Here is a 13,023-nt window from a genome sequence, read left to right as displayed (position 1 = left end):
TGCTTTAAATGGTCGTGTATCCTTCTTAAAACATGCTCTTACATCTGTATATCACTTACTGTCCATTTTGCTAAAGCTGAAACATGCCTGCACATTTTTAATTCTGTCATGATCTTCTCCCCAGGGGCTACCGACTGGACTTCATCACGATTCAATACATGTTCTTTTCCTTAAACCATGAGTTAATTGAGTCCATACATGTTTCTTTGACCGGCAGCGGTTGGCGCCCTTAAAGCTGAGCTTGCATAGGAGGTACTACCTATCTGCCAGTACTCTCTTGACACATGCTATTAGTTTGCTCTTATTTCCAGCTCACCTTTTACCAGCACACTGATATATTCCTCTAGGGTAAAAGGAGAGTGAGCGGCCGATGCCAAGACAGGCATGATTAGATTCGGCGAGAGCAGGCAGGAAATGGCTAGCAAGCTCTATGCATGGGGCATGGCCGTAGGAACAGTAGAAAAACTTTTCTTTCCGTTGTACCGCATGGATGGATGGATGCATCATGCATGCAGGAGGCCAGATCGGCCAAACAGTAAATACACACACAAGCACAAGCAGCGGCAATGCTGGGCAAACATATGAAACTGTTGGCTTGCGCGACCAGAGAAGAGAGGAGAAGGGAAGAGGAGGCATCGGCGCATGTGACACCATGTGGGGAGCAACAGGAGACCGGGCAGGCGTCGAGAGCCCCCGGCCATGCACTTGTGACCCTGCTGGCCGGCTGGCCGGCTGAGAAGAGATATACACTAGTACCATACTATGATACCAGAGAGAGAGGGAGAGATGAGAGAGAAAGGGACAGCAGTATCATGGTGAAGTGTGGTGTGTAAGAGAGAGAAAGAGAGGATGATACACTGCACTGCACTGCACTGCCCTGGAGTCCTGGACTGGACTGCAATACGCGCGCCCCACATGCCATGCAGTGCTGCACATTGGTAGCTAGGATGCGCAAGCTCGAGTTTAAATGAGAGGTGAGAGAGAGAGGAGAGGGGGGAGAGAGGGAGATGGGGATTGGAAGCTTCACGGATGTGAGCCCTGGCGTCCACTCACGTGTGCAGTGCACGAGGTTGGACGCATGCCCTGCTCCCTTGCGACCGCCCATGACGCAGAGCCATGCACGGGCAGGGATGGGCTTGATTGTTCCGGCCACCTCGCGCCGTGCACTCACCGGCTGCCTGCCTGCCTGCCTTGCGTCGTCAAAGCCCTAGGAGATGGCCGATGACGCCGTGCAAAAATGACTCTTCATGCATCCATGCATGCATGCTCTTTTTCATCCATGAGAGCTGCATCAAACTACTAGTAGAAGGTTTCAGTTCATGGCTTCATGCTGTGATGCTTTAGTTAGTTTAGAATTGGATCAAGGTAGTTTGAATGTTTGAAAGGTCAGTGCAAAGCCAAGTTTAATGCTCTGCATCTAAGCTGTTCATGTCTGGAAAAGGCCCCCCTGCTCTTGCATGTACACAATACCTGCTTAGATCATGCACGGCCGGCATTAGTTTATCAAGGCGTAGAAACATCTAAATCTAGCGCTCAGAGGCACCACCCCCACCCCCACACCCCACGGCAGAACATGACAGAGGAGAGATGTGTGCATGCACATGTGTAAGACCTTGGGGAGGGAAAAGCTACACAGACGAGTGGTGGTAAATCACATCTTTACAGCCCTCCTTTATGTGCATGCACAGATGAGATCGACTTTAATCAGTTTCCACCTTAATGCTCTGACCTCCGCCTGACCCCCTCCCCTCTTCCTCCCATCTTTCTCTCCCCTTGAGAATGAAAAAGAGGGAAATGTTCTCTGAAAAGCCTCCTTTGTCTATCAACCTCCCCATGTTTGGAGTGTCTTTTCCCCTGCTTTTCCATTTTCCTAGATAAAAGAGCTCTTGTGCATGCATAGATGTGGTGAAAGAAGAATCAAACCTTTTGTCCGCGAATGCAACCACGGCAAAAGACGCGATCCATCTCTGCACCCATGCATCTGCCTTGCCTGCCCAGTTAGCTCTACTTCTAGCGCTCCATGCATTAGTGTCGTAGTAGTGACTAGTGACTAGTAACTAGCTAGCCTAGTACGTACGTACAGCAGTACACACCAAGGGACAAGCTTACAAACATGCCTAATAAGAAACCTGGAAAGATGTACTAGCTGTGGACCTACGTAGCGCACACATGCACGGCTGAGATCTATACATCTAGTATGTGCCAGTACCGTGCTGTACATAACCATTCAAGTCTAATCTAATCTATCTATGCGCGCAGAGCTAGGCTATAGGACAGCATAAACGTCTAGATCTCTCTTTAATCGAGTGCATCTAATTGATTGTCTAATCCTCCACAAGGCTTATTGCAGGTTTGTGAGTGGCAATCATGCTAGAGTCCAAGATGCAGCTGTTTTCTATGCAGCCTAGAGAGCCGGGACTGAGAAGGCAGGCAGGCAGAGGCAGGGCATACACACCACGTCCCCTCTTTCTTTTTCATCACATGAGCTCTATGCCTGTAGATTGGGCAAAGAACAAGCGGCTCCACGATCTTTTGCAAAGGTGCTGCCATCTCCACCGAGTACTATATACGCCCTCATTATTCTAGTAGCATCCTCTCTCAGTTCGTTTGCACGAATACAGATGCGTTGTTTAACATGCAGACAAGAGCGTCGCAGCAAATCGCATGCAGGCTTGTTTAATTAAGCGCCGTGTACAGTATCTCTTGCATGCAACAATGCATTGATATGATAAAGAACTGTATGGTTTCAGAGGAATCTTGGAACGACAGACATTTGTGGAACACGATATTGTCTAGAAAACTGGTTTTTAACGGCATCTAGTATATGTGTGCATGGTGTCATCAAAATGATGATGAGATAATGTGGGCCTCATCTAGAGAAGAAGCATGGCATTCTTTTTCTTGTTTCACATCTCACTTGTCTCTACATTGTACACGCATATCTCTTTATTTTTTTGAGGGGTTGTACATGCATATCTTAAATATATATGAAATGTGACGATCTCTCTCTCATCAGCTTTTTCTCGCTCTTGCTCCCTTGATTATTTAATACATATTTCTCAGTCAAAGATAGATCTAGACCTGGCCACAAATGCAGTGGGCCACATGTGGGGGATGGGAAAGGTCATTTGATGTACTCATAAAATGTCTACTGCAAACACATCATCGGGGCACAGCTTGTCATATATGGAACAGAATCTTCCATAATATTCAAACTCCATAGCCAATCTCCACATCACTGCACGCTATAAAGCAAATATACAGTTTTATCATACATTCATGCATGCTTTTGCCTCTAGGCCTCATCATGCTGTGACTTGCTTCTTGCTAGTTTTATATCAGTTCTTTCCCCTGTTGTGGAGTATTTTCCTTTCCTTTCTTTCTTGGTACTCAAAGCTACAGGCTATGACGCTACATACATTTGATGCATACTCATATATAGCTAGGGCCGTACCCCATCAGGGTACTGCACTAGTCTGGCTACAGATATGTAGCGCTGCCTCCTGTTTTGATGCATATGCATATGTTGCTTGCAGCTGGTGGTATCTCGATGAGTACCTGCATGCCAAAACCCTAAGCTAGCTAGCAGGAAGTAACTGCACCTATATCTGTGAATCGACCACCACCACCACCACCTGCAGGGCAGCCCTGGGCTGGATCTTGGGCAAGTTTGACCGACCGAGCCAAACTGGTGATTGTTGATTCACTGCTTTACTTCGCTTGGAGCGAGGGGTGTACCACCCCCGGACGGAAGTGTGGAGCGTGCACAAATCCAGCTAAACCCTGCGCGCAGAGCGATCTGATCTCACGACCCACTAGGGCCGCTCCTCAGAAGCCCTAAGGTTTTACTCGCAGCTGGCCGGTCAGTGGTCTGGCCACTGTGCGCACACATAGGCAGGCGGCAGGCAGCTCATGATGCGCGCTCTGCTCATCGGGAGTGAGGAGGAAGAAGAAGTTTGGTTCTGTTCCTTTGAATGCTGCACGCGGTTGAAAAGATGGGGTAGAGGAATGTTTGTTTGCTTGCACATTGATACTGGTGGCATTAATGGAAGCCGCAGCAGCAGGAGGCGGAGCAGCAGCAGCAGCCTTGCTAGCTGCATATGCTGCGTCCGTCGCCCGGCTCCTGCAAGCGAGCGAGAGGCCCGGCCGGCCAGTGTGGCAGCGGCAGGGGTGGTGGTGATGATGGAGGTAGCGGCGATGGAAAATGAAGTTGCATCAAAAGTGGATCCCTCCCAGCGAGCCCGGCAGTGAGCCCAGATGTGCATTGTTATTGTTACCACTCACTACTCACTCGCTCACCAGTCGCCTGTACGTATATTTACTCCCCTCCCTTTCTCTCTCTCTCTCTCTCTCTCTCTCGACATGTTGGCTCACTGGTTTTCTTTGCTTGCTGTGTGTGCGTGTGTGGCGTGGAAGTCACGGGCCTGCGTCGAGAGGTGCAAGTCACCAGGCACAGCGCAGGGAAAGTATCTTTGGCTGTTTCGCAACTAGACATGTGTACATGTCTGCGGCGTGCAGGGCTGTGCGTTTGCATGGGGTGAGAAAGAGACGAGAGAGGGAGAGGAAGAAAGGGAGAAGAACAATTTGGTCACTAAATACCACGAGGATACCGGCCGTCCGTGCGGTACAATCCCTTCTCTTCTCTTCTTTTTCCACATCCACATCCTCATCCTCTTGCATCGCAGCAGCAGAGCCAGCTTTACTTTTCCTTACTTTTTCTTTTCTTTCCTCTCGCTTTTCTGACCGATAATAGTATATTATTTGATGATCTATCGATCGGCCCGTGCCCGCCCGCCTGCTGCCACCTCCATGGATCGATCCAGCTTTACTGCAAAATGTTCTCCTGTTCCATCGTGTGATCACATCCATCGCCGCCGTACACCCAACGGAGACTTTGGTTTTGGAGCCATCCGTTGAACCGGGCCGTCGATTTAATGCCCATCCATCTACTCTCATATCTGCATCCATCTCATGTACACATCCATCTCGGTCCTTTCCTGCTCCTTTCATCAATTTGTGCAGTTGCATGCAAAATTATTATCTTCGCAGGAAAAATATATATAGAAACTTATTGCATGTAAATTTCTGCAGCTTCAGTAATTACCTTGTGTCAAGATCGTAGGGACACTAGCCGTAGAACCCTTCAGAATTATCTCTGGGAATTCCACAACAAGTAACAGCAAGAGCCAAGAGAGAGAACCTTGCACTGTTTGACTAGTCTCCCTTTTTACACCTTGGCCATGGCGCCTTGTCTTGCCAAAAAAAGAAGATAGAGCTGACGTGGGTCTGAGAAAACCATCCTTGACCATTTGCACTGCAGTTTTGGAGGAAAATGCCCCATGCTTTAGTAGCATACAAGTTTTTCTCTCCCAAGAAATTAGTAGCAAAATATGTATCATAGCTATACATAAATCTGGAGAGATCTTCTGCTGAGATCTGAACATCTGATCAGTGTGCATGATCCTTACAAAGCTGGTGCTGCACATTGACCAGTACTATGGCTCAACTAAGCACATTAGGACTGTAGCAAACCTGCATATGTTAATTCAGTTGCAACATCGACCCTTCCTTGTGATTTCCTTCCAGCACCACCTTTGAACTTGAACACTCTGAAGCACATCCACGTATACAAGCAGCACTGCTGATGCACAGATATCGATGCGTACGCATATATAATGATGAGAGGGGAGGGGTCGGCTCTGCTGATCTAGTGCTACTATAGCCCTAGCTAGAGGGCGAAAGAGAGAAGGAAAGAGGGCGGTCCATCCAGGCAGCAGCTGCGCGCGTGACCCACACGAGAATATTTGGAGGCGTTCGTGGGCGTGGGGGCGTGTCATGTGTGTGTGTGTGTGTGTGTGTGTGTGTGTGTGTGTGTCTGTGTGTGTGTGTCTGTGTGTGTGTGTGTGTCTGTGTGAGTGCGAGACAGTGAGACTGGAGATATAGCTAAAGAGGCGCAGCCTTTCTTTCTTCCTCACTCCCCCCTCACTCTCCCTCTCTTCCAGTCTTCCTCCTCCCTGGGCTTAAGCTTATATTGCTGCTCCTTCTTCTTCTCCACCCGCCTTGAGTGACCGAGTCCCTGAGCTACTAGGTAGAAGCAGCGGGGTGTACGTGTGGTTGTGAGGGCCATGGCTTTCCTTGTGGAGAGGTGCGGGGAGATGGTGGTGTCCATGGAGATGGGCTCGGGGGCGGCGGGGGCGCACGGTGCCGGCGGCGTTGCTGGGAAGCCGGTGCCGGCGCCGTTCCTGACCAAGACGTACCAGCTGGTGGACGACCCCTGCACCGACCACATCGTGTCGTGGGGGGAGGACGACGCCACCTTCGTCGTCTGGAGGCCGCCCGAGTTCGCCCGGGACCTCCTCCCCAACTACTTCAAGCACAACAACTTCTCCAGCTTCGTCAGGCAGCTCAACACCTATGTATGTTACTCATTATCTGCTGCCACACACACAGAAGCATCATATGCACACCCACGCATGCATGTTTAGTCCAGAAAGGCTGCTCTTTGTTCGATTTGTTTTGTTAATCTTCCTCCGGTTTGCTAGCTATTAGGTCGTCCATGGCGTGTATATGTGTGGGATGTGTTCATGTTCATTATACAAGTTTTGTTTGGTTTGGTATTTTAATTTGGTCAAAGCAATGGTGCATGCATGGATGGCCTTGCATCCATCCATTGTTTCCTAGAACGTGACAAGCTAGATGCAAAAGTTAATGCACCTCTTTTCAAAGATTTTGTTTGCGAGGTGCATGGGAAAAGGGCTGTATATGGGTGTGATTTGTGACATTCCAACAAGATTATTAGTTCCTTGCTTCCTGGTTTGCGACAAGGAGCTGTCGAATAGATCAAGCTGTAGCTAGAACGCGTCCATCACCCACACTGTTCTTTTGCTGAATGAAATTTGATTTGATTTAATTTAATCTAATCTATGCCCCCCTCCATTTCTTACTACTTTTGTCTTGCTTTGCTGGCGATTTATGCAAGCTGGACGATTTTTCCGCTAATCAGTTAGTTCATCAGTTTTCTGTCAAGATGTATATATGTGTGATAAGCGAGGACCGTTTTGTTTCTATTTGCACATTTGGTTTCTTCTTTTAAAGCATGAGTTTACTAGCTGCACTTGCCATATGCTTCTCTTCTGTCACTTGGATAGCAAAAAACAAGTGCACAAACTAATGTGGATGCATACTAAGAAGTGGAGTTTGTACTCAGAAGCTTGTACACACTCTCCCAACATTGCCACACCACTCTCCACTGTCAATCATTGGGGGAAGATTGACACTATACACAGGTCGGATTTATGTATGTAGAGCTATGCCCTACGTATATATATACTACCATGCAATGCATTGCCACACCACACTACATGACATGACTACTATATATACGTGCAATAGCAACACTGAATATTCAGCCGCCATGTCATGTATCTCCCTGATGATCTCAAAGAAAACACAGTAACTATTGGGTGTTGATTTTTAACTAGCTAAGAACAGTTTGATTGATTTTTTTTTTGTGCACTTGGCATTGCGGTTTGCTGCAGGGATTCAGGAAGATAGTGGCCGACAGATGGGAGTTCGCCAATGAGTTCTTCAGGAAGGGAGCAAAGCACCTCCTCGCTGAGATCCACCGGAGGAAGTCGTCGCAGCCGCCTCCGCCGTCAATGGTGCCGCACCAGGCCGCGTACCACCACCACTACCACCTCGGCAACACCTTCTCGCCACCGCCGCCTCCACCGCCGGCGGCTCATCATCACCATCACCCGGTGTACCAGCACTTCCAAGAAGAGCCAGCGGCCGCGGCCACGTCGCACGGCGGAGGCAACGGCGGCGGCGACTTCCTGGCGGCGCTGTCGGAGGACAACCGCCAGCTGCGGCGGCGCAACTCGCTGCTGCTGTCGGAGCTGGCGCACATGAAGAAGCTCTACAACGACATCATCTACTTCCTGCAGAACCACGTGGCGCCCGTCACGAGCCCCTCGTCGGCCGCGTTGCAGCGGCACCCGCCGCTCCCCGGCGCCGGCGCGGGGGTCGCCGCGTCCAACTCGTGCAGGCTGCTGGAGCTGGACATGGACGTGGACCGGGACTCGCCGGCCGCTGAGGAGGACGACACGGTGAAGCTGTTCGGCGTGGCGCTGCACCACGGCAAGAAGAAGCGGGCGCACCGCGAGGAGCGCGGTGACGTCGTCGCCCATGATCTCGGAAGCGAGGTCTAGGCTGCTGCGCCGGCGATCTCGCCCTCGATCGGTCGTGTATGTACATAGAGAGGAGAGAGGAGTAGCTGTAGCTCGCTCGCTAGCTAGCTAGGTAGCTTTGCAGGCTTGGTTTCTTTTTGCGCGGGTGCTGGTCGATTAGCTTGAGAGATGAGTTAGGATCAATGAGGTCATCGAGTAGTCTGCGAGATGAGTTAGGAACGTAGGATCAATCAGGTCTCGAGTAGTTTGCTGCTTGCCAAGCCCTTGCACCATTCTTCTTGATATGTTCTTTGCTGCCTTTGCCCCCATGCATGCACGAGGGCCTGCTATCTTGCTCATGCAAAAACTGGTTGCTCAATGCTATTAAGTGCAAAGTGTTCTCTTCTTTCTCTCATAAGTCATAACACGGGAATGGAAAAAGTAGAAGATTAGTGTGCCGTATCCTCTTCAATTCAATTGGATTGAAGAGGTGCATAAATTTTCTTCAAAAAATATTTGACATGGAGACACCACATGAAAAACAAAGGAATGGCAGATTTGAATTGGTGGAAATTTGCCCCAAAAATAGTGTGTAAAGGAATCATTATGACTTTTTCGTAAGGATTCCACTCCTGGAGTCTGATGACAGTATGACACACGGGAATAATTTTGAAAGCTGCAAATCCTCTCAAAATTATGTGAAATTCCGTTGAATCAAAGAAGCCCACAGAGTGTCAGCGTACGAGCCTACAATTCATAGGATGCAAATCCTCTAAAAATTATGTGAAATTCTCTTGAATCAAAGAAGCCCATGTAGTGTCAACATACGAGCCTACAATTTTCATGCGAGGGGTGGAGATAAACCTAATTTGGACAAACAGAAGACAACCCTCATAAAAATTTAAAATTTTGCATGCATGTATTAGAGAGCGCAGTTTGATGGACAACCTTGTTGTGTGAGATTAAGGAATACCTCAACCCACTGTGAACTAGCAATTCCAACATATTTTTATGATCTATTATTGAATTTACATTTATGGTGAGCTAGCTATATATACCTCCATCTCGAAATGTAAGACGTTTAGTGTGATGGATAAAAAATATATAAATATCTAGGTGTCACATACAAATTATACAAGCTTCTGAAGGAAATAGCAGATTTATCATAAAAAACTGTTTATCTATTTATCAGATTTGTTTTTACTCACATGCAATTGCCTGTGCGCTGCAATAGGGCCTAATATGATTCTGTACCAAAATAATGGATTTTAATTTATCCATTGAAGGAACGAAGGGGCTGTTTGGTTTTTGCCTGCGCTAGCCCCACCAAGCAAGAATCTGCCACCAAAATATTGGTGCTCATCTAAACGGAAAACCCAGCCTGGTCAACGACCAATTTTTTAGGTCGGCATCCCCTCAGAAAAAAAGGAAAAAACTAAAGGCTCCAATCCAAGCAGCCCCTAACTATTTTATCAGCATATTGCAAGCAAAACTATAATCAAAATCATACTCCCTCCGTCTCATAATATAAGAGCGTTCTTAACACTAGTGTAGTGTCAAAAACGCTCTTATATTATGAGCAAGAGGGAGTACATTGGAGGATGTGAAAAAGGCAAATGCATCTCACATTTAGGGAAAGAGGGAGCAATATAATTCCAAGTAAATATATACATGTTCAGATAACATTTTGCAAAAAATGATCAAGTACAGATAACAAGGTAACGCAACAAAAGTGTAGTTGTATGATGTAGTGTATTTGTTTTCTTAGCTGACAGATCCAGCAAGATCAGTATACAACACCAAAAATAAGTCGTAATCTCTCTTCTGGTCCCAACTACAAAGATATATCTTGTCTGGATATTACAACATATAGCAGGTGGATCAGCAGCTCAGTACAGGCTAGAGTGTGTGTAATCAACTGCATATATCCAAACATTTTGCCGTGTCTATGTGAGACAATTATGTCTCATGGTAAGGAGAGCAGGTCATCGTTTCTAACCATTAATGTCAATGACAGATTCACGCAGGTCATCTAGTGTAAACTGGTACTTCCCAGTTTTTGGTGTTCTTTTTGGGGTCGTCGCAGAGGGCAAGATCACTATCCAGCTCTTTCATTGTCTTCACAAATGTCTTTGCTCCTTGCATGATTAACCTTTCCACCATGAATAACTGGTAATTGTTCTCGATTATTGGCTCCAATATGCTACTGAAGTTAGATGAGTATGCCAACTTGTACCTGTACCCACATAATGAGGAACTCATTATAATCTTAGGCAGCTTGTCTCCTCAAACTAGATGCAAATTTTGTAACTCGCCATTATATTGTTAATGGTCGAGTTCCATAGTTATGCCGTAATGATCATGTGCATAATTATAAATGCAGGAGAAAAATAATGAAATAGATCAAATTACAACAGTTCCAGGACAGGAAGGCAGATTACTTAAGTACTACAGCTTCTAGTTCAATTGCTTAGGAATGGTCAATTCCTTAAGTATATGGAAACAAAAGAAAAAAAATCCTTATGCAATGATCAAGCGAACACAGTTCAGTCAGTCATGGTAAACTATTTGCAGAAAACGAACTCTACCATGGTCATATCAGAGATCCTGATCCGTGATGCAAGAAAAGCAGATGGCAAATGGTGTCAGCCTTACCTGTCTGATAGAGGCGAGAAGAAGCCTGGTGTCCTTTCATTTGAAGCAATGAAAAGAGTGCGACCTTTTGGAATCCACTTTGCGATTCTTCTTTTGATGAACTCAGGGCGGGTATCTCTGTCCAGATGAGGATGAAGGCTCCTCTCAACACCAAATCTATCTTTCCTATTCTTCAGTAGGTCACCCCGTCTGACATGAATAGCATCATATTCACCAAGGATCTCTTTTATCTGAAGAAAGCACACCAGTTTAGTGACAGAAGATTGATGTATCACTGAACATACACAAACAATACATTTTCTCATACTACATGGGATATTATGTTCTGCCTGACCAACTATACACAACCAAAAAAACCAAGAGCAGTCTCTTACAACTACAATAGACTCTGAAGTTCTTTCAAGAGAAGCAGGATGCAGCTAGCATATAAACAATTAAATATGAAGAGAAAGTAGGGACTGCACGAGTAATATCATACCACACCATATTCCAAGAAATAAATGTAGCAAAATGAAGCTCTGGATTACTGAGAATGCATTTAAACAAAATCTCATGCTGGCATGAGCTGAGAGTGTACTGCAAGAAATAATTATTCACCAACCACTAGTAAGTTAACGGTATATGCAGATACACACTGCTCCCTGCTGAGACATGTGTTCAAACGATATAACCACAAAAGTACACCAAAGGAAGTGCATAGATTTGCTTACTGGAGGATGTGGAAATCGAGGCCTTCTAACTGGGAACTTAGCATGATACACACATGGTTACTCTCATAACTAAGCGTCAAATTTCAAGGATTTTGGGTTGCAGATTATATTTTTCTTTGGCATCAACAGAATCCACGTGATTTAAGAAATCACCCCAAATAAAAATCAAGAATAAGATTAATTCAGAACAAGCAAGTTAGTGCGATAAAACATATTTTTATTCGAACGGAGTAATCAGATCCGATTAAAACATGTGATACATGGCAGAAAATCATTCTAATGAAAATATACCTTACGTGCTGCAACTCTCAGTTTTCTAGCTGGCATAGTTGGCAGAAAAGTGTATGGTAACATCACAGAGGTACGCTTGGTCCGATCCTTGCACTCCATAAACCTGAACTGTAATGATGATTAAGGTCTATTCTTCAAGTTTAGACATAACATATAGCTTAGGTTTGGTGTGGTCACTAGAACTTGAGGCCATCTGAAAATAAAAATTAAAGAACATAAAGACCCTGATGGACTTGCATTCTCACCAAGCAAGAGGACTTGCAGTGCGGTTTACAAGAAGAGCATCTGAGTAAAGTGGATTATCTTTGAGTTCATCTCTGCTAACTCCTTGCACGTGCACTACGTTTCCTTCTCCTAGTTTTGTACTTCTTGATACTATCCCATACCATGAACGCGGATTGTCCAAAACAACAGGTACAGTCTTCGATATGAGGTCTATATCATATAAGGATTCCATTGCACAATAGCTCGTTTCCCATCTGCAAAAACATCACAGATTCAATTTCCAACTCAATTTGACAAAACAGGCAGACATAAGTGCTTAAGAAACAAGACCTTGGATTTGAAGTTGCGTTGCTTGAATCAATTATCCCCTTTGTGTTGTGCACTGAACTAAGGCACATCCTCGAGGGCATGACAAATATTCTGCAGAGAAACCACAATGCAGTGTCATTGCACATTAGCATATCCTGACCCACATTACACATAGCATTTGCACCAATTTGCCTCCTAAAAATGGATCATCCTTTGCAATTTGGAAGCATAATCTACAAAATTTTCACCACCGGGGTACCCATTCCCGTTTCATGAAGCCTAGAACCACCTTGCCACCTCACAGCAGGCCGCAGGAAGCGACGAGGACGAGAACGAGATTGATTTGTTACCTGTCGAGGAAGAGGGCCTCCTCGAGGGCGCAGCGGAGGCTGGACTCCTGGTGGCCGAGGCCGGCGCAGGAGCTGCAGTGCTTGCCGGGGCAGTCGATGCGGGCGCCCCAGTAGAGGTACTTGCGGCTGCTCTCCCGCTTGTCGACGCTCCTGGGCTGGAACCCCAGGTAGGAGAAGGAGTGGGTGAATGAGAGGACGCAGAGGATGGAGAGGACCGCCCCGGTGATGACAGCGGCGAGGATTGCCCTCGCGGTGGGCAGCGGCAGCGGGCTCCGCCGGCTGTGGCCGCCGGTGATCCGGTAGGGGATCGCCATG

General features: G+C 46.7%; 2 protein-coding genes across 3 annotated transcripts; one reads left to right on the top strand and one right to left on the bottom strand.

The window, feature by feature from the left end:
• Positions 1-5,719: 5,719 nt before the first annotated feature.
• On the top strand, positions 5,720-8,574 carry LOC119353615 (heat stress transcription factor B-4b-like). Its single transcript, XM_037620237.1, has 2 exons — positions 5,720-6,416; positions 7,539-8,574. The coding sequence occupies exons 1-2, from the start codon at positions 6,126-6,128 to the stop codon at positions 8,208-8,210; spliced, it is 963 nt and encodes a 320-aa protein (XP_037476134.1). The 5' UTR covers positions 5,720-6,125; the 3' UTR covers positions 8,211-8,574.
• A 1,313-nt stretch (positions 8,575-9,887) lies between these two features.
• Positions 9,888-13,022, bottom strand: LOC119353614. Of its 2 annotated transcripts, XM_037620235.1 has the most exons (6): positions 12,709-13,022; positions 12,380-12,469; positions 12,070-12,303; positions 11,825-11,927; positions 10,824-11,053; positions 9,888-10,404 (listed from the first exon to the last, which is right to left on the bottom strand). In XM_037620235.1, exons 1-6 carry the CDS (start codon positions 13,020-13,022, stop codon positions 10,197-10,199), a joined length of 1,179 nt encoding a protein of 392 aa, XP_037476132.1. In that variant the 3' UTR covers positions 9,888-10,196. The 2 variants fall into 2 exon arrangements, with proteins under 2 accessions (XP_037476132.1, XP_037476133.1); XM_037620236.1 differs by lacking the exons at positions 12,380-12,469; positions 12,709-13,022 and having other exon boundaries at positions 11,825-11,932; positions 12,070-12,204.
• Position 13,023: the final 1 nt, after the last annotated feature.

This window comes from Triticum dicoccoides, chromosome 2A (assembly GCF_002162155.2).
Source record: "Triticum dicoccoides isolate Atlit2015 ecotype Zavitan chromosome 2A, WEW_v2.0, whole genome shotgun sequence".
In the NCBI taxonomy this organism is placed as follows: Eukaryota; Viridiplantae; Streptophyta; class Magnoliopsida; order Poales; family Poaceae; genus Triticum; species Triticum dicoccoides.
This window is presented reverse-complemented; position numbering and strand designations above follow the sequence as displayed.